Consider the following 23215-nt stretch of genomic DNA (forward strand, 5'->3'; position numbering starts at 1 on the left):
TAATCAAATATTATTTGTATTCAACTTATTTATTTAAAAAAATAAAATATAACCAATTTAACATTTACAATATTACCTTTGATTTAATTTATTTTTAGAATAAATTTAATTAAATTAATTATATTAATATTAATGAAGATAATAAATTGATAATATATAAAAAATATAAATATAATTTATTTATAATTTTTTAAATTTAAAATAAATTTATATATTTTTAATAAAATAATTATTTTAATAAAATAATTTTTAAATTAATAAATATAATTCATTAATTTTATTTTTAAAATTTAAAATTATATATATTTTAATAAAATAATTTATTAAATTAATAAATATAATTTCTTAATTTTATTTTTTTTAGATTTTAAAATAAATTATATATATTTAATAAAATAATTCGTTAACATAATTATTTTAATAAAATAATTTATTAAATTAATTAATATAATTCATTGATTTTATTTTTTAAAATTTAAAATAAATTATCTTTTTTAAATTTATAAATATTTAAATTAAAATATATTGAATTAATTCACTTATTTAAAATCATAAGATAATAAAATATTCATTTACCTTTGAACTTGCAGAAAAACTTAAGTTACCAAAGTAATCACATTTCTGAATTATAATTCATTCGTTGATATAGCAATGATGCTATATTACTTAAGAATCGATTATAACATGAACCAAACAAATTAGATAATTAAAATTATCAATAATAATTTCCAACCAAACACCCTGTGAATGTCTACCAAAGGTTACTGTAAAATGCTCAAGAGGGTTTTATGATTTTACTTTGGCATTAGGAATTTTATGATTTAGAGTTACTAGCAACGAGGATCTATAAAGAGCAAGTCAATCCAACCAAAGGGTGACTAGACAATCAAAAGATGTTGAGAATAATAAAGAGATATAATCAATCAACATCTTCTCATTCGTTGACTAATGACATAATGACTAACCAAACTTGAACCTATTGGATCAATCTCATCAATGAATTCCACACTTTGATTTAATAGGAATCACGGTCTGCCTGAAGTGAAAGCAGTTCATTGGTCAATTAGCCTTACTGAAAAGATGTACAACTAAAATTAAATAAAAATAAGTATAAAATTAATATATTATCTTGTTACATGATCGAAAATTATCATATGATTACGACTCTATTAGACCCGCCAGCATGGACCGGTTCATGGCATACATTTGCCAAACAAACTATTTTGTAGCTTATGATTTTCTTTGCTTCTTTTTGTCTTGCAGGCGATAGCGCTCTCGTCGCTCTTCTCTTCGTCTCTTCTTCGATAACTGCTCATCTTTCAGTTTTTCTGCTTCATATGCTTTCCTTTTTTCTTGTTCCTTGAGCTTCAGCTTCCTCGCCTACAAGAGTGGGGAAGGAATGTTAGACGAAACACTTCGAGGTGTTTGTTTACAATGAACACTTGATCTGCATTTTGCAATAAAGAGTTCTCACCTTCTCATTCTTGATCTCCCGAAGGTTTTGGAGAAGAGAATGAACCTTTCGTTCGTGAGGTTCCATTACCACAGCGCGGCGATTCTCAAGCAACGGCCGCGTACGAGGTGGTTTGTTTTTTGGTTTAGACTCGAAAGGCAGAGCAGCTTGTAATCTTGCTGGGATCACTAGAGGATTGAACTTTCTTGGCCTCCGCTCAATCGGCTGCGGTATTAGAATGAGGAATGATGAAGACATGAAAGTAGATGATTTTACAAATTCAGGTATATATAAACACATGAAGCAGCACCTTGTAATCTGAATCCCTATTGTGTGGTATGGGAAGGTTATTTTTGCGCCGAAGTTCAGCTATTGTCTTCATGCCCATCCATGTTTGATCTCTTGGTTGCAGGGATGTAGTGACAGGGTTATAGAACCGTGGAACCTCTACACGAGTCCATGCCGGCAGGAAAACAATGTCACTCATTAGAATTCTATCCTCAAATGTGCACCTTGCCACCCCTTCTTTCCCACTCTCCCATCGTTGCTTTGGCTTGTCGCCTAATTGAGCCTTGGCAGCCTGAAACATTACATAATCCCATTCAAAGGAGTACTAGGAAAACATGTCTCTGTAAGGATCTGATTGTTTTTTTTTCTCTTTCCATGTTAGACGAAGAGAGATGGATGTCAAGTTACAGAAGTGTCGAGCATATAACAATATAATACAAGAATTCACTCTATGTAGCTTCTAAAGAAGAATTCATAGTATTAATTAGATACAATGACGAAATGCATACAAGAACAAGAGGAATTTGTGGCAATTATAATACAAAAGATCAAGTCAAGGCAATTAGATGTGAAGGCCGATCCTAATAAAGGATAACAATTTATGGCATGCACCCCAGCAGCCAAGCGATTGCCATGAATCATTGATAAGCAGAAAAATAGCAAAACAAGCAGAACAAATCGACGAAATTTAAATGAATACTTGCAGCATGTTTACCTTCTTAACCTGCCCTCTTATGCCACTCACAGTCCGAACAGCTGCACCTTCAAATTTAGCAATTTCCAAGTCAGAAGTGAACATGTTTTTGATGAGTGCTGTCTTCTTGAATATCTTTAATGGATGACCAACAAGTTTGATCTTCTTCATTATCTTTGTTTCATGATTGAATTCTTGCACTGTGCCTGTAGCAGCAATTCGAAATCCAGCCTGTTGAGCAGTAAAACTTTCAGCAAATGGATAAAGTAAGCAATGCAAAGTAAAAGTTGTCTTAATGAGATAGTTCTATCAGCTGATACCACCCACATTTAAGTTGCTATGCAATAGAATGGCCCGTACATTATGTGCATGGAAAACAACTTGCTGATAGTTTCACAAAATTATTCCCGTGTCATTTTTAAGCGGAAACGAACTTCTGTAAAACTAAATATATGTTTCCAAAAGGGCATTACTTGATTGTTTAAGGTTTGCAGTGCAAGTACTCCAGTTTGAGGAGGAACAAGAGGACCCCAAAACATGGCTAAGCAAAACATATGCTCTGGTGTGTATTTCAGCATGCGGTAGCGCCCATTTCTATCCTCAATGGCATACACAGGAACTGTCTGGTACCGCCTCCAACCAACTGAAATGATAATTGGATCACGTGTCTTAAGAATTTTTTTATGCCATCGGTGTCGCTTAAACCGAACCTAAATAAATATTCAAAACTTTGATAAGCATAGAATCAATCGATAAAAGATGTAAGAATCAAGCATGAGAAAATCAAGGATCAGTGCAAAATACAAGCTGCCATATCTTTAAATGAAAGATTCCATAAAGCTTCTACTAAATGCTTAATTACAGAACCTCATATAATTCAAACTTCTAGTCTGAAAATCAAAGAAGGCAAGCATAAAATCGAAGTGAACCCACTAAGGACATCCAAGCACGTTATAGTTAAGCATGACTCATGTATGAAGAAAAAGGTAATGTAGCTCAATGTTCTAGGCATTTGAGTAGAAGTTGCTAGTTCACTGCCATACTAAACCAACCAAAGAATCAACTTTTTTTTTCAAAATTCAAAACTAAAAACTGTGGTAATTTAATCAAGTTTCGCTCAACTAAGTGCATATAATGAATGCTAACAATATAAATATATTAATTTGTTTAATTCCTAACAGCTTAAGCTTTCGAATAAGTGATTAGTCATTCATCTTTTAACATGATACTGGATATTGGGAATTCAAAATTCCACCTGTTTCCAAAAAAACAAATCAATTCATACATTGGGAGGTCAGAACCAATCAAGTCAAGAGAGTATAAACATATAGTAGCTCAAGCTTGGTTAGCCAATCAACTTTATCAACGATTAATACCATACTAGCATATTGTCTCATGCAATATAACTATCACATGATTGTATCCTATTAGTCAATTAAAATATATCAATTAAAAATATATGACTTCTACAATTAGACTTCATAAACCTTGCGTTTGCAACAACATTATTTCTCAATTAATTGAGGAAATCTGATTATGTTTCACAATTTATCAACTCATCACTTTCATCTAACAAAGCATATCCTTTACAAAAATAATAATAATAAAATAACATAAAATACAACAAATGGTAGAACACTTCCATAAAGAGAAGCTTGGCTATCAGGGTGTGGGGAAAGAAACTATTGTTAAGCCTAGCATTCACTATTGAACTAAAAACATGATCATGAGCGCACATGCACACACAGCTCCCACCCCACTCCATTTTAGGTTAAAGATAACAATTATTGCTAAATAAGTTTAAAAGGTTAAAGAATAATAAAACTGAGTGTATAGTAAAACATCTCAGCTCATTAAAAAAATCACAAATGGGCATGATATCAACTTCCAACTTAATAGATATAAAAACCCAGATTTAATCAAAAAGAAAACTTGAAGGCACGAAACAAACCTGCATATATCCAACGTTGTCCTCGCCAAGACCAACACCTCCAACTATGATAGGGTGACAGGGATCAAAATGCTCAACCATCTCAAATGGAATATCATGAATTTCTAATCTCATATAAGTGCCAATTTTGAAGCCCTCCACCTCTATACGAGTTGCATCATCAAGATCAGCAAGCTCAGATATGTTCATTTGTTTGCGAAGTTCAATCTCAGTCTTCAACTATAAACAAATACCAACTTCAGAATGTTAAGCAACAGCAGGCGGAAACAGAAACAGAATAAATGCGTAAAAAATGGCATTCAGAGATGAAAAAATGAATTCTACTCTTGATCTAGGTGTTGTGAAAATTTCATCTACGAATGAGGAGAATCAAACATTTGACACAAAATCAAAGGTGTACAATGAAGAAGCATACCTTGTCAAAATATCCAACAGCCTCACTAGCTTGATTTTGATGAAATTTCTTTTTGTTATGATATTCGTCATCAGATAAGTCAGATCCATTAGCTGTACGCTTAAGTCAAGGTAGTGACAAATGAATATACATATTCAACACAACGAACATAGAGAGTATGATGAACAGCATTTTTTCAAACATTAAATGGGTTTAGGATAGAAGACATGAAGTATGATGACGTTAATCCGAGAGTGAAAATCATAAGTAAAAAAATGCAATGACTAACAAGCAGCATTATAAAAGGATATTGAGCATCAAACTTTGCACGGAGAGCAAGCTTTTTAAGTCTTCGCTCTTCCATTTCTATGTCATCCGCCTTGCGAATATTTTCACTACCACCATTATTATCTTCTGGAATATCCTTGAACACTTCTCCAGTTTCTAAATCTTCAAAATCACCAAAATTTGTTCCATCATCTCCCATACCTTCCCCTTCACCTCGTTGCGCCGCCTTGGACCAGTCTCCTGTTACAAAGCGATGACGAATAGATTTTATAAGGTCTTCATTAGACCAATCCTTAAGGTGAATGTTGGTGAACTTTGAGCAATCTTCAGCATTGAGATTATCAACACTCAGGTTGTCCCCTAATTTCTGCAATCAAGTTTTTAATCGTCAGAAGTAATTATCTGAAAATGAAGTTAATTCATTTGAATTAACACAAAACAAATCAAAATTGACAATAATAAAAAAAAAGAAATGTGCACAAATTTGTATTAAACATCATTGGAGTACCTTTGTCCTCTCTCCTTTTGGAATGAAAAACTCTTCATCATTCTCACTACTGTCATCTGCATCCCTTGAAGTGGTAGACAATACTGGTAGGCTGGGCCCGTATACAAGTTGCATTAAGTTACCATTTTTTCTTGACATTGCCCTAGCAAGCAATGATTCTTTCCACTTTGAACTATGCTCAGCTTCATCACCTGATAATCAAGAGAAGAAAAAGAAAAAATTAAATGGTAGTCCAATGTTATATTTTGTATCTGTTTGTGTAAACACTAAGGGCAAAAAGTTGAATGTTTTTTTAACATTTTCACTCATGCAGAGAGGACTAATGGAAGAACTATCTACAATGTGTAGTATATCAAAATAATTTTGAAAAAAAAAATCTAATTCTCCATAAAAATGCTATCATAACACCTCTCTAAAAATTTTACATGAAAATGATAATTGAGTTTAATTTGCCCTATGGCATTTAAATTCCTTATGATTGAAATTCTCCAAAGCTAGCTAGCATCTAAAATATCAACAAACACAAAATTGAGATTCAAGACATGAACCAAATATTTTGAAATTAATTTGACACGAACAATGGTAATTATTTCAACCCGACTGAAGTAATGAGAAGTAATGGGTTAAGCAACATAAGTTTTACAATCACGAAACATTTAGTAAATATCAAGTCTTGGGTGGAAAAGCAAAGTTAAATATGGAAATAAACATTAAAAAATGGATAAAATGAAACCAAGGGAAACATATGTTAATTTCAAGTCAATGTTAGAAGGTCAATAGGGTTGGTTAGTGGGTTTTTCAGATATCTCTAATCTTATCCTCATACAAGCCGATGCCAAAATGATTGAATGATTTTATTTTAAATTTTATGTTACAATGATGAGACATTGTTTTAGTAACTTAAAAAGAAAATGTAAATAGCTATCCTAGGAAGGAAAGCCCTTTAGCTCCTTTTCAGAGGTACCTTGCAGTTGATCTTTGGAAACATTGCCAATAAAAAACCCTCACGATAGATACAATCAACTTCAAGTTCTTATTTATCCAATATAGAAAGGGATCTAAGATGTAAAATATCCTATTAGAAACACCAGTCCACTAACCAATTTGATCCGTCTCATACATTGGGTAGATTTCAAAATTCAAAGTAATTTGAGCCTCGACAGAACCTTAGAAGTGTCTGCTAAATGCAAGCTCAACTTATTTAGTATCCCAAAATACCACAGGTAATCAATGTTTGTTTTGTGAATCCTTTTAATGAATTTTAGAATTGTGCAAATTATTCTTGTTGCAATACAAAGTGAAATGAAATGAACAATAGAAAATTAGTGTCAGCACAATCATCAAGTTAAAGAGACTTATAATATTTTCTTCTATGTCTATGAGACTTTGGGATTACATTCTCTTCAATTTTTGTACTTCAACCATATCACATAAAATTCATATTTTCTTCTTTTATGACTTTGGTTTAATTTCTAACACTAGATATATTTTAATACCTTTTTTGAATTAAATTTACTTGATTAATTTTATTTAAATGAGTTCATTTTTTTAGAATTGTAAAAGACAAGATTCACGTCAAATAGTGTTGAAATGAACCAAATCATCATGGCCCTTTTAAATTTTGTTTTAGGTAAGAAATGTATCTTTTTAAATGTGAACTGTTAAGTGTAACCTTGAACAACATAATCTGACAAGTTTTCATATCTTCTGGTCAGAGGGGAGATTACAAAATAACTTCAAAAAAAAATATTGTAAGAAAGCCAGATCTTAATAATATAAGAATATTGAGGAATTTGATAACAGAATGATATGAGCATATAAATAATATTGTCCATTATTTGGAGACACAATTCTACTACATTGGGCAGCTATAAGATTAAACTGCCAACGTCAGTCTCAAACTTGGATGAAAACTGTTAAGAGTTGCATTAGCCACAACAACTAGCATTAAAATGCACAAACCTCTATAAGCATGGATTTTAATCATATTTCTGGAGAGATAAGATCCATGTAGCCACCTAAGATTGCTTGGACAAAGGCAGCTTGAGGATGGGTTGTAGAGTGTTTCTTAAAGTTCTTTTAGTAAAGAAAGCACTTTGGAAGTATGTTCATGAGCAACACCTCTTTACCAGAAAATCATTTTCTCAATTCAAAGTTAGGTTATGCATTCCAAAAGCAGCTATTGTAATGCAAACCATAGTTAAGTATTACTTAAGGTATTAGTACATTCAACTATGTTGTGATAGCATTATATTAGATTTCTACATATAAATAATAATTTGATCAGCATAAAGTCAATCATCATCAAGTTCTCAGTTCTAACTATTTAGGCCAAGAATATGGAACTTGAACTCATGAGTCTTTGAAAGCCACAAGGCCTGACTTGATTTAATAATCAGTCTTTGAAAGCCACAAGGCCCATGTAACACCATAAAACTCAGTGCTAATTTTTGCAAGCACTTTAACTTGCATATAATTCTTTAGAATGCTTGCACGAAGTTTGGAATGTTGTTTTTAATGATTTGTTAAAGATTCAACAACTTCTCAAATAACAGCATTAATTTGTTCTTGTGCCTCATCCTTTATTATATTCCACTCCATAACTCTGTTGTTGTATAGTTCTGAGAAAGTTGCAACAACTTGTGCTCCAAAACCAAAACAAAAAACAAAGCATTAAATTTCTTGATACCTGAGCTGAGATCATCATCACCCTCAGTAGATTCTGAACTAGAATGCAATTTATCATCACCAACATCATCGTTGTCAGTGTCATCATCAAACTCTTGCAAATCATCACTAGAATCCTGAAACAATGCCAACATGAGAACCTGAAACTATGAAGCAATTATTTAATAATCCTAACAAACACAAAATCCTAGGGGGGAAAATCACTGTCCAGCCATATTTGAGTAAATATGCAAGCAAGACAAAAGACTAAATGATGAACAATTTGTAAAAGACCCTGCCACTGATGGTCAGACTAGTAATTGGGACATTTTACACATTCGCCAAAGTCAATGGTCAGACTAAGTCATTCATGTGATAACCACATGACAGAGAAATTTGACATAGAAGCAACATAAAGAAAATTGAAGAAAACGAACAGAAAGTTAAAAAACCTTTTGTAATAGATAATTTGTCTGACATACCCAACTATGCTTCCATGTGGATGGCACAATAGAAAGAATCACAAAAAAATAAGTGGAAAGATAGGGAGAGAAGGGGAAAATCATAAAATTACACAGCATAGAACATATATTACCATGTATGACATTTCTCCTCCCTCTCTCCCATCTTTCCATCCACCAAACAAACAAAATCTAGTTAACAAAAAGAGGTTCAATAGATTTAAATATACTAGTGATATAGTCTTGCATAGAATTCAATGGAGTGATATGCTCCAAATAGTTGGGACTTGGGGCATACTCAAGAGACAAGAAGCATGTCAGAGTATTATTTGAAATACATGTTAAATGCATAATATGTAACTAACAGTAGAATACCAAACTTTACTATGAATAGAATCAAAATTGATTAGTAAATAAAGGGGGTTTGTGTCTTTCATCATGAACAACTATAAAAGATAAAACAAGCTCTGATTTTTCTCTACATCTATTCTCTAGTTAATCTAATTGAACAATATGAATGACACAGATCTGTGCTGTATCTATGGACCAAACTTTCCTGGCTTTTAAAACTATTATCATCGTGGTAGAAAAAAGATTACGGAAACCAAAGTTACAAAAGTCAATTTGTATTTATGCATGAATGGTCGATGATAAAATCTATACATTTGAAAAGTATTGGGAAAAGACACAAATCTTACACATGGTACCATCAGATATGTATAACGATGTAATAACAAGAATGAGGACTCTAGACAGATTAACCAAGGATGTAATGCTAAGGGTACATCAAGGACAACCTCAAAGTTTTTATCTTTTTAAGCTAGTTGTGGATGAACTCACTAGAGACATCCAAGATGCATTGCTATGATGAATGTTAATTATAGACCGCAATGTCTAGGTTAATGAGACACGTGAAAAAGTAAATATTAAGTTCGAATCTTGGCAACAAATATTGAAAGTAAAATGTTGACTTAGTAAAGACATATGAAAGTTAAGTTTAGTAGTATAGATGTAGTGGTTAAGATAGGAGATGACAAGGCTAATACAAGCAAGATGGTTGAAATGGAAAAGAGCGTGTGTCACTTTTTTTTTATGATAGTAAGGTACTTCTAGAGGTTAAAAGAAAGTTTTATAAAACAACGATTAGGCCTATTATGTTATATAGAGTTAAATGTTAGGTTATGAATTAAGCACATGAGTAAAAGATGAGAGTCACAGAGATGAGTATGTTAAAATAGATATGTGAACATACGAAATAGATTGGATAAGAAATAAGAACATTAAAGAGAAACTCAAGATTGAGGCTATTATCAAAAAAATCCAAGTGATACATTTAAGATGGAATGAATATATACTTAGGCGATAAATAAATGCCCCAATTATGTACATTAATCGAGGAAAAGGAAAATAAAAAAAGAAGCAATAATAAGATAGATAAAATTCATTTAAATATAAATGATGGTATAGTAGGGAATCGAGCACGATGATATAGGAGGATCCATATAATCGATCCCACTAAATGAGATAAACCTAAGTTGTTATCACATTTGATCCAAATTGGGAATCATAAAGAAAGAAAAACACAAAGAAAGTCCCATTACCTGCAAATGATCATTATTTCCAAAGCTAGATGATATCACCTTTCTCCTTAACCTTCCATTATGAAGCTCGACTTCTTCATTGAGATCATGGCTAAATGGATTCATGTGTTCATCGTCTTCAAGATCATCATCCGTGGCATAATCATTCCCTTCATCAGAACCATCAGAATCACTATCTCCTGTGAGATTGTTTTTCCCAGCTTCATCATCCTCTGATACTTCATCACCAGAATGATTAGCATCCTCTTCCAGGATGCTAACAAGTCCCCCACTGTGCCCATCATGGTGCTGTCCATCCAGTACATTACCCTTTGCATGGCCATTATCGGAAGCAGGAGGCTTTTTTCTACAGAAAAGATTAATGAAACTTTGTTCCAACTTCTCATCGATGGAATATTTAGTCTGCTGAAGTGTTTTTACCAATGTTACTCCAACATCATTAGGTTTTCCTGACAGCAATTAACAGAAACAAGAGAAAAAATGATCACACTATTCTGCTCAAGCTCATAAGAATTGCTAGTTGCAAAAATATCACTACTGTAACCAATTAGATCAAGGAAATAAAACCATCCAACAAGGAGGTCAATTCCATGATGCTACAAATAGATGAAATTCGTGGTACAATACTATGTCACATATTTAATACCTTTCCCAGAGGATCCAGTTTCTTCATCAACTTTAGAAAACTGAACAAGATGATCATTTATGTTTATATACACTGCATCCTTATCATAAAGCAGCTCCCCAAGACCGGACATAGGAGCATAGAATAATTTTTCCTTGTCACGCAGACCCTTCTTTTTGGCAGATGAGGGTAAAGGACAGGGATCAGCCAGGCTAGTTACTCCGGCTGTTGCAACATCACCAACACCAGGAATATGCAGCTGGCATAATTGGCAGTAGCATGTTAGGAGAAGATTTCAAGAGAGAACCGGCATTTACCAAAGCTCAGAAGAAAAACAGCACTAACTATTTGATAGGTAAGCTATGGATGTCAACTTCAAAACATAACTGAATTTGGCCCATTCAAAACATGTAGTATCATGCAAAGTCCAGAAAGAAAACAATCTAATTAGTTCTTCGGATTAATTTGACCAGACAATGAAAGGTAGGTATTATCCTTGCAACATCCTAGATCAGTTCACATGGAACCCAATGTGAGATTGTAAAATCCCACTAGTACTGACCAGGGTAAGTTCTAAACTGGAGATTAATTGAGTTAAATTAGATCATCGTCCAAGTTATAGACCAAATAGAATTGCAATTATTTCTAATTTTTGGGTTTGGAAAATTAACTTTCCTTTCATGACAACAAGGATAACGTCGCTACATCTCACAAATTACAGTTATATTCAGCAAATGTCCAACTCCAAGTAATAAGCGCCATTATTTCAGTTAAAACAATAACTAGAAAATGCGTAAGAAATTTTCTTGTGTTTTTGTTTGTTTACCCAAAAAGGGCAGTCAAATTAATTATTTCTGATTAATCAGAAAGTGTAACTTGATTTGAATGTAATAGCAGCATGAAACCAAAGAATTTAATGTAATTAAAAAAGTGATTAAGAGATTTAGATATTACTAATTGTAGAGTGCTTAGAGTTCAAACATAAGATAAGAGACTAGATCCATGCAGCCAATCACAGGTAACTGGGCCTAAATCTTGGTGATGCTAATGTTGATGTTGACATAAGGAGAATTGACTCACCATCTGAAAGACAGTCATTTTCTTAAGCAAAGGATCATTATTCTGCATCAATATTTTTATTATAAAAAACATTGTGTTGACACTTCCTTTTTTAAATTAAACTAGTTCAACCTGGGTGATGATGACAATTTGTTGTTACAAACACTTTTATGTTAATGATTTTAACATATAAAAGGTAGAAACGAAATAATGAAATATTGTCAAAATATAAAAATAATATAAGTATAAATATATATGAAAAATTGGATACATAGATATATTAGAAGGTGTAGATAGAAAAAAGAAAGGGGTCACAACAAAAAAGAAAATATCGATTCTAGCATATGGATATTATAAAACAAATATGACTAAAAATTACTCAAAAAACTAGAAATTAAATTACAATGGCATCAAATAATTTAAATTTATCCTAAATTCAATTTTAAAAAGTAGAGGAAAAGATAGGGTAGGTCAGTCCACCCATCGCAGCATTCTTGGTCCATGTGATGTGCTTTTTTATAGCTTCAACCATTAACTTAGATACATCTCAGAAACTGACTTCTTCAGATTTTTTTGTTGTTTGAAACAAATAGAACCTAAGCATTAATAAACTAAAAATGTAGAATGCAAGATAGATTTTCACATGGTAGTCAAAATAGGCCAATACCAATACAGAAAGCCCAAGTTGGGTCGGTGTCCGGAAAGGTCAATCTGACCCAATCCATCAGTCATACCATATATAGAAAGAGAAGTTTAAAGAAAGTATATATTCAAAGAAATTACCTAGAGATGAATTAACAACGCTATAAAATAGAATAAATTACTTTAAAGTTCATCAAATTATGAATGAAAAGGATGGAATAAGTTAAAATTTTGCTGAATTAAATTAATTTTGATAAACTCAACCAAACCAGCTAATTCAACCTCCTTACTGCCTAAGATTTGTTACCAGGCCAACCTTGTTGTTGCATGTGCCTCACCACTAATTGGACCGCACACATCATCCATCCTTTCTTCATTTAGTATTGATTGGGCAGGTACTTATTGATCAAGATAGAATATAGTAACCTCTCCTCTCCTGATCAATACTATCTCAAATTCCATGCTCAATTAAATCCATTAATACGAAATAAATGATATTCAATAACTTTTATTGATAAATGCATCATATTTACCACACCACATTGATTTTGGTGGGTATACTTTAAAATTTTTATTTGGCACTAATAAATTTTGATTTGGTGTTTATCAATAATCTAAAAGACAAACATTTGGCAATAATATAATATTATTGGATTTTTCTAGAATATCATTTTAACAAATAACGAAAATAACAATATGATATTATTCACCAAATAGTAACATCAAATCACTAATAAATAACTAATCTAATTAATCAATTCTACTATTTATTACTTATATTACGTTATCATGATATTTATCATGCTATTTCATAGTTTGTAGCAATCCTATAATTGAACCTCATTTGTATCTTTTGCATCAAATTATTTAATTTTCACCTCTTTTATCTTTCATCTTTCTCAATGATTTTGATTGCACAGGTCCTAGTGATCCAATAAGGTAGATACTTAGATATTTTGACGATTTGATCTGGACAACCATATCGATTTTGATAACCATGAATTTTCAAAGATATTAAAAGGAATATAACCATGCAGGAGGGCAAAGTGGGAGTTGGGAGAACTTCATAAATGATTAGCACAATACAAAATCAATGAAGGAATACCTTGGTCCCTCTCTTCATATTGCTACCTCGGAGATAGCCATACACCGTGATGTTCCTGTCACATTTCATATTTGCATGCACTCTTTCAGGAGGGGTGACATCTTCAAAGCGATCTACCAATATATAAGGATGAGAAGATCTCCAAGACAATTGTTGGGTTTTCATGACTGAGATAAATCTTGCAAGATTGTGAGTTTCACGTTTTGGGTACCTATAGTCCATGTAAAAAAATAGGTAGAAGATCAGAAAGAACTAATCAACTATCAGATCATCATAAAAGATAGAAAATAAAATTTAAAAATTGGGATGTTCAAGAAGATTCACAAATTTGAATAATGAATGAACCAAATGATTTGTACACAAAAAATAGATTATTGGAGGAAACTTTCATGTATGATTATATCATAGAGAAAAGGAGGCAAAGCCTTCGAAAGAAAATTACTTTGGGCAACATCAAGTGTTCCTCAATCATTTAGGTAGCGCAAAAAGTTTTGGAACATAAGATGGAACAAGTCCATCTAATTAAGATTCATTAAGTAAATAGGAGGTCTTGTGCAAAACAACAACAACCAAGTCTTCTCCCACTAGGTGGGGTCGACTATATGAATCCTTCTATATCATTGGATTCTATCCCTTACTATATCATTTTCTATACTTAAATAAATTTTATCTTATTTTGTTGTTGTTGACCAAGTCTTTTTTGGTCTTCTTTTTTCTCATTTGATGTGCATATTTATCATAATTTCACATCGCTTAACTGGAGTATTAATTAGTCATCTAAATACATGTTCATGTCTTGTGCAAAAGAGAATATCAAAAATATAGATAACAATATTTTTGAATGGTGTGCAAGTGAATTGCAACTAGTTAAACAATCAAGAACAACTACCAAGGGTTTGCACTCAAAGGCAATTTAATATTCACAAGAGGAAAAAGGAAAGTGAGAGGAGGAGACAATTTGAATTTTCTTACTTTCCATGAATTAGCCCAGATAGATAGAATAACTTTGCACCATCTCTAATCTCAGTCCAAAATCTATGCTTCAATCGCTGTTTTGTTTTCCTCAACTTTTTAACATCCTTGAACTTATCAAGATGTGTGAGAACTCCCATAACCTTTGGGAAACCATGATTTTGCAACACATTAAGGAATTCAAACGTTTCCTGCAAAGGGAAAGAAATCATAATTTAGATTCATCTAGTTAATACGCTTACGCATAAAATCCAATGGTCACAGCATTAAGAAGTCAACTTTAGGCATACATATGAGAAGAATCTTTCTCAATGATAAATAAATTGTAACAATGAACCATATGACGTCATCTTAGGTTCCAAACAAAAGCATATGTGTGGAGCATTACCGTTGCAACTAATAAATTTGGTTTTGTTGCATTGGAACCACAAAAGATATAGTTACCTTATTGTGTATGTGAAACCTGTAAATGCATAGGGTCCTAGAATTAATTGAAATGGTAGCATATCTTAAAGTATCCTCTAGATTAGGCAGACTCGGTAGCCCAAAGCTATAATTGGAGGCAATGAGCACAAAGGAAAATGTTACTAGGCAACAGGAGAGATATAGATTGGACCTCAGCTGAATACCTTTGTATAATGACAGCGCTTTGGGTCTTGTGACTTTGTTAACATGGGCTAAAAGAGAATTGTAGTAGAATCTCTGATATTATCAATGAATACCAATGGCAAATCCTTTAGATCACAGGTCTTTACATCCTGCATGATCTATATGGTGACATAGTCTTCATTCATGAACACAACTGTTAGATCAAATGTGACTATTGAATAGAAACCATACACAAGATTACTTATAAATTTCTCTTTCAAACTTGTATACGATTATAGTATGCACATGACAGTTTTCCCCCTAAATGAGCATGCTCACCAAATAGGAGCATTTCTACCAAGAAGAAAATGATTAAGTGCCTAATTCTTTGGTTGGCTCAGCTTGTTAAGTGCACATGACAGTTTTGCTCGTTAATATTTGTGAACAATGTTCATGAACAAACTTGAACAACTCGTTAAACTAAACGAACAAGCTTAACCACATATGTGTTTTGCTCGTTAATATTTGTGAGCATTCGTAAACAATGGTCATCAACAACACTCATGAACAATATTTGTGAATAACGTTCATCAACTCTTATCAACATGTTAAATAAATAAAAAAACTTTTAAAATGAACAAATAAGTTTGTGTTATCAAACTCAATAACCAACCAAACAAGCTTAAAATATAAAAGTTTCAAACAATTAAACAAACTTGAATTGAGAACTCGATAATATCTAAAAAAACCAAGTCAAGCTTGAATAATCATTTATTTGGCTTGGTTCATTTTAGGCTAGGCTTGGCTCGGCTCGGCTCGGTTACCTTATCAAACAAGTTTGAACATCATAAAGCTTGGCTCAGCTTGGCTTGTTTAAAGCCCTACTTGCCTACATACTCTACAACACCTTTTTCAAGTGTGTGTGTGCTTGATGAAAATTGAGAACATGTAGGGAAATAGATGACGAATGATGATATATATGTTGTGATTAATTGCACCGATGATAAATGATTTAGAATTTAGGTTAATAAACTCTGAGAAATATCAATACAAAGTTTAGAAAACAAGACTTTGTTAGAATTCCCAAAAATCACATGTGACACATATTATTAACAAGTTGTCTTACCTTCAGGATCTTCCTTTATAGGGCTCAGCTCATAGTTATGGTTCATTAAATTTTTGGATGCCTACTTTAAAGCACAAAGACAAATTTTATATACAACTCTTTTATTTTTCTCACAATCTTATATGCATAAAAAATTGGTTACATCTATGGTTGTAAACAAGCCAGGTCGAGTCAAGCTTCATTGTATTCAATCTTGTTTATTAAAAATTACAACAAGCTTGAGACGATTCGAGCTTTTCATCAAGCTCAAGTTATCAAATGAACATAAATGAGTCCTCATCAAGCTGAGTATCAAGTTTGTTTAAGAACATCATGTTCATTCCAACCTAGCTAAATGAGGCAAAATGTGTCACTTTCAAAATTTAAATCCTGGTTTAACATTTGGGGTTAGGACAACTGTGTTCGATCAATAGGACTTCTATATATGAATATAATAGGAAAACAGATAGTCATACTCACCATCTCAAAACCATAAGTACCATCAACTAGCATCAGTGCAAGGTCAGCAATTTTTGCTGCATCTATCATACCATTAATATCATTTGGGCACTCAATAAACTGCACCCTCCTTGACTTTCCTAGAAATTTAAAAGAAATATATTATTATTTCATTTTAAGTTCTAAAAAAATGCCAGATAAAAGGGAAGGTAATGCAACAACTAAGCAAGAAAAAAATATAAACCTGACACGACAGTAATTGGACCACGAACTTCAGAAAGATTGTGCTTAGTGTAATGCTTTACCAAACACTTAATCAGAAGAGATTTCCCAACCTGCAAAATATTTTTTGGTCAATCATGCCTATTTCTCAAACTACCCTCTCAAAGCAATTAGACAAAAGCAACTTAAAATTGTATGGTGATTGAGAGATTAAAATTTGACCTTGGGAGGTCCCTGCACAACAACAAGAAAAGGAGGTTGCTCCCCAGTAGAACGATCTATGGTGGGAACATGAAGGCTGCGTTGTTCTTTCTCAGCAGCTCGAGACTGTAGTCGCTTGGCCTTCACAGACGAATTAAAAGCAAATGCCTACAGGAAGCCAAAAAGATAAAATCCTTTTAATGATTACAGAGAAAAAAATCCCCCAAAAAAAAAAGGGGAAGGGATTCGCTTGGCATTGGCTGTTCCATGAACCTTTGGATTTTTATTCTTTCTATCTTCCTCTGAATTTCCCTTCTTGCTCTTATTTTTGGCAGAAGCACCCGTTTTATGTGATCGATGGGACTTATGCGATTGTTCCTGATCCATTGCCATTGTCAACCTAAGAAACGAGGTTCCAGAACACATAAAAAATATTAATTAAATTAGAAAATCTTATCTAGAAGAAGAAATAGATACAAAACTCTAGAGCCCCAGGACCTCTTCCGACTCACTCTCGGTTGCTGCCGGAAAGGGCACTGGCACGATGGCGTGTGTTAGGAGGGAAGAAGGGTTGCTGATAGAGGAAAACATCAAACCCTGCATGCCCAGCTAAAACCCAATCAACGCAAACAAAAACAATCTCACCTACTACTCGCCTGTATTTCTCCCTCACGCCAGCAACGGAGAGGATGAGGCGGTCGCGCCTTTCCTGTCTCGTAGTGGTGTGGTTGCGAACCTCTGGCTGGGAGAAACAGAAGACGTCGACGCAAGATCACGGAGCGGGGAGGGGGATTGCGAGATCCGCGGTGACAGAATGAGAGGTGGTTAAGTCCGATTGCTATCAGCCGCCGGCGCCGGAGTTCGGAGAGGATGAGGAGGCGTGGGAGAAGACGGCGGCGGCGTGGCGTCGCGCGTGCTTGGGGTGGGCAACGGTGTCGCGAAGAAGGGTTTTTGAGAGGGGAGGGAGGGGGAGGTTTCTATAAATAAATCGATTCGGTGACTAAAAAAGTAAAAATGAAATTAATTTTTTTCAAAAAATAATTAATAAATTAATTTTTTTTCAAAAAATAATTAATAAATTAATTTTTTTATATTTTATAACAAAATTATATATTTTATAAAAAAAATAAAAAATTATCGATTATTTATCCAATTAATCAATTGAAATTCTTAATTTTAAATAATATTTTTTAAAAAATAATTTAATTAACTAATTTAGTAATTTTAATTTATATATATAGGTTTCTAAAAAAAAATCATCTAATATTGACTATAGAAGCAAAAATAAAACCTAATTTCTAAGAAAAATTAATTAATAAATTTTTTTTTACATTTTACTACAAAATAATATATTTTATAAAATAATAAGAAAATGATCGATTATTTATCCAATTGATTGATCAATTGAAATTGTTAATTTTAACTAATTCTTTAAGAAAAATTAATTTAGTAATTTTAATTTTTATATATAAGTTTCTAAAAATCAAACTGATTCGGTCTGATGATATTGACTAAAGAAGTAAAAATAGAAACTAATTTCTAGGGAAATTAACTAATAAATTATTTTTTTACATTTTACTATAAAATAATATATTTTACAAAATAATAAAAAATTGATCGATTATTTATCCAATTGATTGATCAATTAAAATTCTTAATTTTAACTAATTCTTTAGAAAAATTAATTTAATTAATTAATTTAGTAATTTTAATATATATATATATGTTTCTAAAAATCAAATCGATTCGATCTGTTATTGATCATAGAAACAAAAATAGAATATAATTTCTAGGCCACTAGTGTCCTACCCTCTGTCATAGGGTATCCATTTAAGGACCTCTCCCTAACAATCAATAACCATTAGTTATCCCTCACAAAGATTCATTATAGCCTAAAGATTTCCTCGGAAGGTCCGGTTAAAAGTTCACCTTCTGTCACAAGGCACCCGGGTCTACGATCCTAAGAATCCTCAAAACCACAATTCACCCTTATCCTCATAGACTCAATGTCATTCATAGACATATTATTAAACAAGCACAAGGCACAAGTCCATAAAGTAATATGCACACATATATCATTGAACATGGTAAACAACAAATCCAAATGTACAATCATCCATAACACCTCGATTCCTCCTACATCCTAGAATCTAGAGTAACACGAAGAAGATTTGAATAAATACATTTTATATCTGAAAATCCAAGACGGAAAAAGGAAATAAAACTTATCAATGTATGTCTTCTTCTCCGCCTTGCAATCTCCTCGTTGACAGTGGACGGAGGCGATGGAGTAATCCCGAGCGGATGGATGGATCATCGATTCTTGCTCCGGAAGGCAGCTTCGGTGGCTCTCTATCACTCCTAGGGTCTCCCCCCTCTTTTTAAGGCTCTTAGGTGGGTAATTTATAACCCCCCAAAATCCTAAAGTTCGCCACACGGCAGGCACGCCCTTGTCACACGGTCGTGCCTGGGAGGCACGGTCGTGGCCTGTTGAGGCTCTGGAATCTGGCATGGCTGTGCCTGTGAGGCACGGCCAGGGGCAGCTGCGGCTCTGGATAATTGGCATGGCCATGCTCTGGCTGGATGCTGGAGCGAAGGCACGACCGTGCCTGTTTGGCACGACCCCTGGCAGTTGGTCCTCTGGTGGAAAGCACGGTCGTGCCTGGCGGGCACGGTCGTGTGTTGGTTCTGCCTGTGAAGAAGCATGACCGCGCCCGGGGGGCACGGTCCCTGGAGAAATGAGACACGGCCGTGCCTGGGAGGCACGACCCTGTCTTGCCTTGTGTTCAATTATTTCTCCATCTCACCTTTTTCACTCCATTTCCGTCCTGCAAATACATAAACACACGAGCAGACCTCCGAACTAGAAAATGAAGAAAATCATGCATAATGCACAGATAAAGGATGCAATGAACATAGGAAATAGCATGAAGTACAGAAAGATGTGCGATTAAAGTATAAGAAACATATGTATACCCTAAGCACATGACCTATCCAGAGTTAGCTGGGGATTTCGAGCTTAGTTCGAGCCTCATTCATCTTCTGCCCAAATTTCAGGGATTATCTGGAGAAGATCCAAACAGACACTTGCACAAGTGTCATATAGTGTGCTCCACCATGAAGCCACAAGGAATTTTTGAAGAAGATATAAAGTTGAGGGGTTTTCCATTTTCACTGACTGGAGTAGCAAAGGATTGACTCTATTACTTGCCTACTGGACATATCATTAGCTGGATAGAAATGAAGAAGGCATTCTTGGAAAAAAAATTTCCAACATCCAGGACAACAATCATAAGGAAAAACATCTGTGACATTCAGCAAGTGGTGGGGGAGTCCCTTTATGGTTACTGGGAACGGTTCAAGAAGTTATGCTCTAGCTGTCCTCAACACTAAATCAGTGAGCAACTTCTTGCTTAGTATTTTTACGAGGATTTACTTCCCATAGATAGGAGCATGATATATGCTACAGCTGGAGGAGCCTTAGTGAACAAAACCTCAGAGCAAGCAAGAGAATTAATTTCCAACATGGCGGAAAATTCACAATAATTTGGGTGGCACCTAGATAGGGATCGAAGGTGCATCATGAGGGTGCTCGAGTAGGGGTCAAGGTTAACAGAGGGCGTCTCTACAATATCTCCTATACTGTAGTAGCAATGAGCCGATTAAAATCCTCCTTCATCATGGTGATAATCTCACCATGATCTCTTTTGCTAGGAGTCGTGATTCTCTATGGTTTTCTCGAGATCAAATGTTTCAGTTCAGATTTTCTATAAGCAATGTCGATTTATTCCTGTTTGAGATCAAGGATGAGCAAACCACCAGGGAAGCAGTATTCGAGGTGGATAGGTTCCAAACGATCTGATGATGGGCTAGCTGGAGGCTCTCTACAAAACTCAATGAGAGTTAGAATGGAGGCCAGATAAACCTTGGCTCAGCCACTTCGTCGCTTAAGTCAAGCTTTCGAGCTTAGAGAGGGAGAGAAGAGCGGAGAGTAGAAAAAGGTCTAGATTGTTTGTGCACATACCTGTGTCCGCGAGAGCGAGCTTTCTTTATATTACCTTGGAGGAGAGAGGCACGACTCCCATGTTCCCCTATCCACGTCCCCAGTCACCCAAGTTCAGGTTGAGGGGATGCCACGTCACTCCCTCTTTTCTCATCATCCACACTCAAGTGTGTGAGGCGGAAGCATTCGGGAAGCTTAGTGGTCAGGGAATTAAGTCACGCATTTGAGGAAGTAGGAGCGACCATGTCGAAGGATCATAGATGACTGAGTATTAAGGAGTCGGGAGCCATTAAGTGCCATGAAATCGGGAGCGGTCAAGTGTCACAGAGTGGAAGCAGTTGAGCCTATCCTCGAAGTTAGGGCGATTGGGCCTATCCATAGTTAGGTCAGGCTCAAATTCGAGCTTGACTTGACTTGACTCGGGCCCCCATCTTGATTGGGTGTGGTCTCGTCTTGCCTTTGACTTACAACTCAACTTGACTTTTGACTTAACCGTGCCACGTGGAGGTCGACTATCTACCCCATCAACTATATCGACTAAAAAAGGATTTCATGATGGTTAATATCAGTCCTCATCGCCCATCAATGCGATGTTTTTCAACTAATTGTTATTCTTGATGATGAAAATGTTATGGACTATGCACTTGGATTGGGTTATTTACATAGGGGTGAAAAAAAAATCAAATATTCAAATCCGTTGAATCACTACTGTTGTGATCTTCTACATGTACATGCTCCCTGTTTGATCATTTGGGTTATATTCTTCACGTAACATTTAAACCGAATGATTATACGATGAAAATTTTAAAAAGAATTCAACCCACGTTACTATACCTACACAATTTTATTGACAAGCTGCCTAATATGAATATGAATTTTTTTTTAATAATCTTGGTATCCAGACATTGGACTCAATTAATCTTAGAGACGGATGATCCTCCTCTAATTTGTTCATCGGATAAATTTGAAAATGCAAACGACTACTTGTCCAATAATCAAGTTCCTAGAGTTTTCATCACTAGATGAAAATGCTCCATAGTATATCGTAGGTGAGATTCAAATCCTGATTGTTTGGATATCTTATTGAGCATCTTGTCGTTGCACCGCACCTAGGGGCCGAATACAAAGCCATTTTGATCAATATTTGGATCAACATGCATAATTTTCAGCAATAGAATTTGACTAAATGAGCTTCAATTAACTATCACAATGACGTCTAGTGATAGCATTGAGTACTGCATTTTGTGAGCAAGAGTCCAATCTCGATGAAATTGAGATAATACCTTCTCCGTCGTGGTTAACTACAACTTCTCGATTTACCTCCTCATAGATGGTCGTGGGATCGACCGTGTGGGATTGCTGGGATGACAGATTTCATCTTTTGCTGAAGAATACTGCACTTTTAATTTCCATTTATGATTTCAGAAAAATAAAAAATAATAAGAGATATTAATTATCAACTTTTAGCACCATTTCATAATTAAAACTATTTTTATATAAAAGATGTTCGATCTTGTTATTAAAAGATATTTTAAAAAAATAGAAATGATTAAGAATAACGGACTATTTTCATAACCAACTAAGCTAAACGTTTTTGAAAGAAAAGCGAACAAAAAAAAACACTTTCCCTTATTTTTGAAAAAAAATGACAGACAATATTTACTTTATAGCATTTATCCTTTGTTTTTTTTAAAATAAATTATTTTCAATCTACTGGAATTGGAACTGTTTTCATTTATGTAATTATTAGGATAATAGATTAATATAGCGTAATGTCTCCAATTTAACATAATGCTACGTGAATGATTCTGAGATAAAGTAAACTTTTTTTAATCTAAAATATGATTATTTAATTACTAAATCATAAAAGAATAAAAAATTACTTTATTCAGGAAAAATATAAAAAAAACCTTAATATTTTGGATGGTG

At 33.9% G+C, this 23215-nt stretch overlaps 1 protein-coding gene across 1 annotated transcript; it reads right to left on the reverse strand.

Moving 5' to 3' along the window:
• Window positions 1-1055: 1055 nt before the first annotated feature.
• Window positions 1056-18169, reverse strand: LOC141833631 (uncharacterized). The gene is made up of 20 exons (XM_074721115.1): window positions 17929-18169; window positions 17796-17857; window positions 17557-17683; window positions 17305-17451; window positions 17105-17195; window positions 16882-17000; window positions 14709-14899; window positions 13737-13947; window positions 10952-11189; window positions 10306-10754; window positions 8266-8380; window positions 5577-5767; window positions 5092-5435; window positions 4802-4895; window positions 4387-4605; window positions 2909-3145; window positions 2457-2666; window positions 1764-2033; window positions 1475-1678; window positions 1056-1380 (listed from the first exon to the last, which is right to left on the reverse strand). Exons 3-20 carry the CDS (start codon window positions 17674-17676, stop codon window positions 1231-1233), a joined length of 3600 nt encoding a protein of 1199 aa, XP_074577216.1. The 5' UTR covers window positions 17677-17683; window positions 17796-17857; window positions 17929-18169; the 3' UTR covers window positions 1056-1230.
• Window positions 18170-23215: the final 5046 nt, after the last annotated feature.

The sequence above is a fragment of the Curcuma longa genome, chromosome 8, assembly GCF_044706935.1.
Source record: "Curcuma longa cultivar G26 ecotype Majalengka, Jawa Barat chromosome 8, ITB_CL_G26_1.1, whole genome shotgun sequence".
NCBI classification, from domain to species: domain Eukaryota; kingdom Viridiplantae; phylum Streptophyta; class Magnoliopsida; order Zingiberales; family Zingiberaceae; genus Curcuma; species Curcuma longa.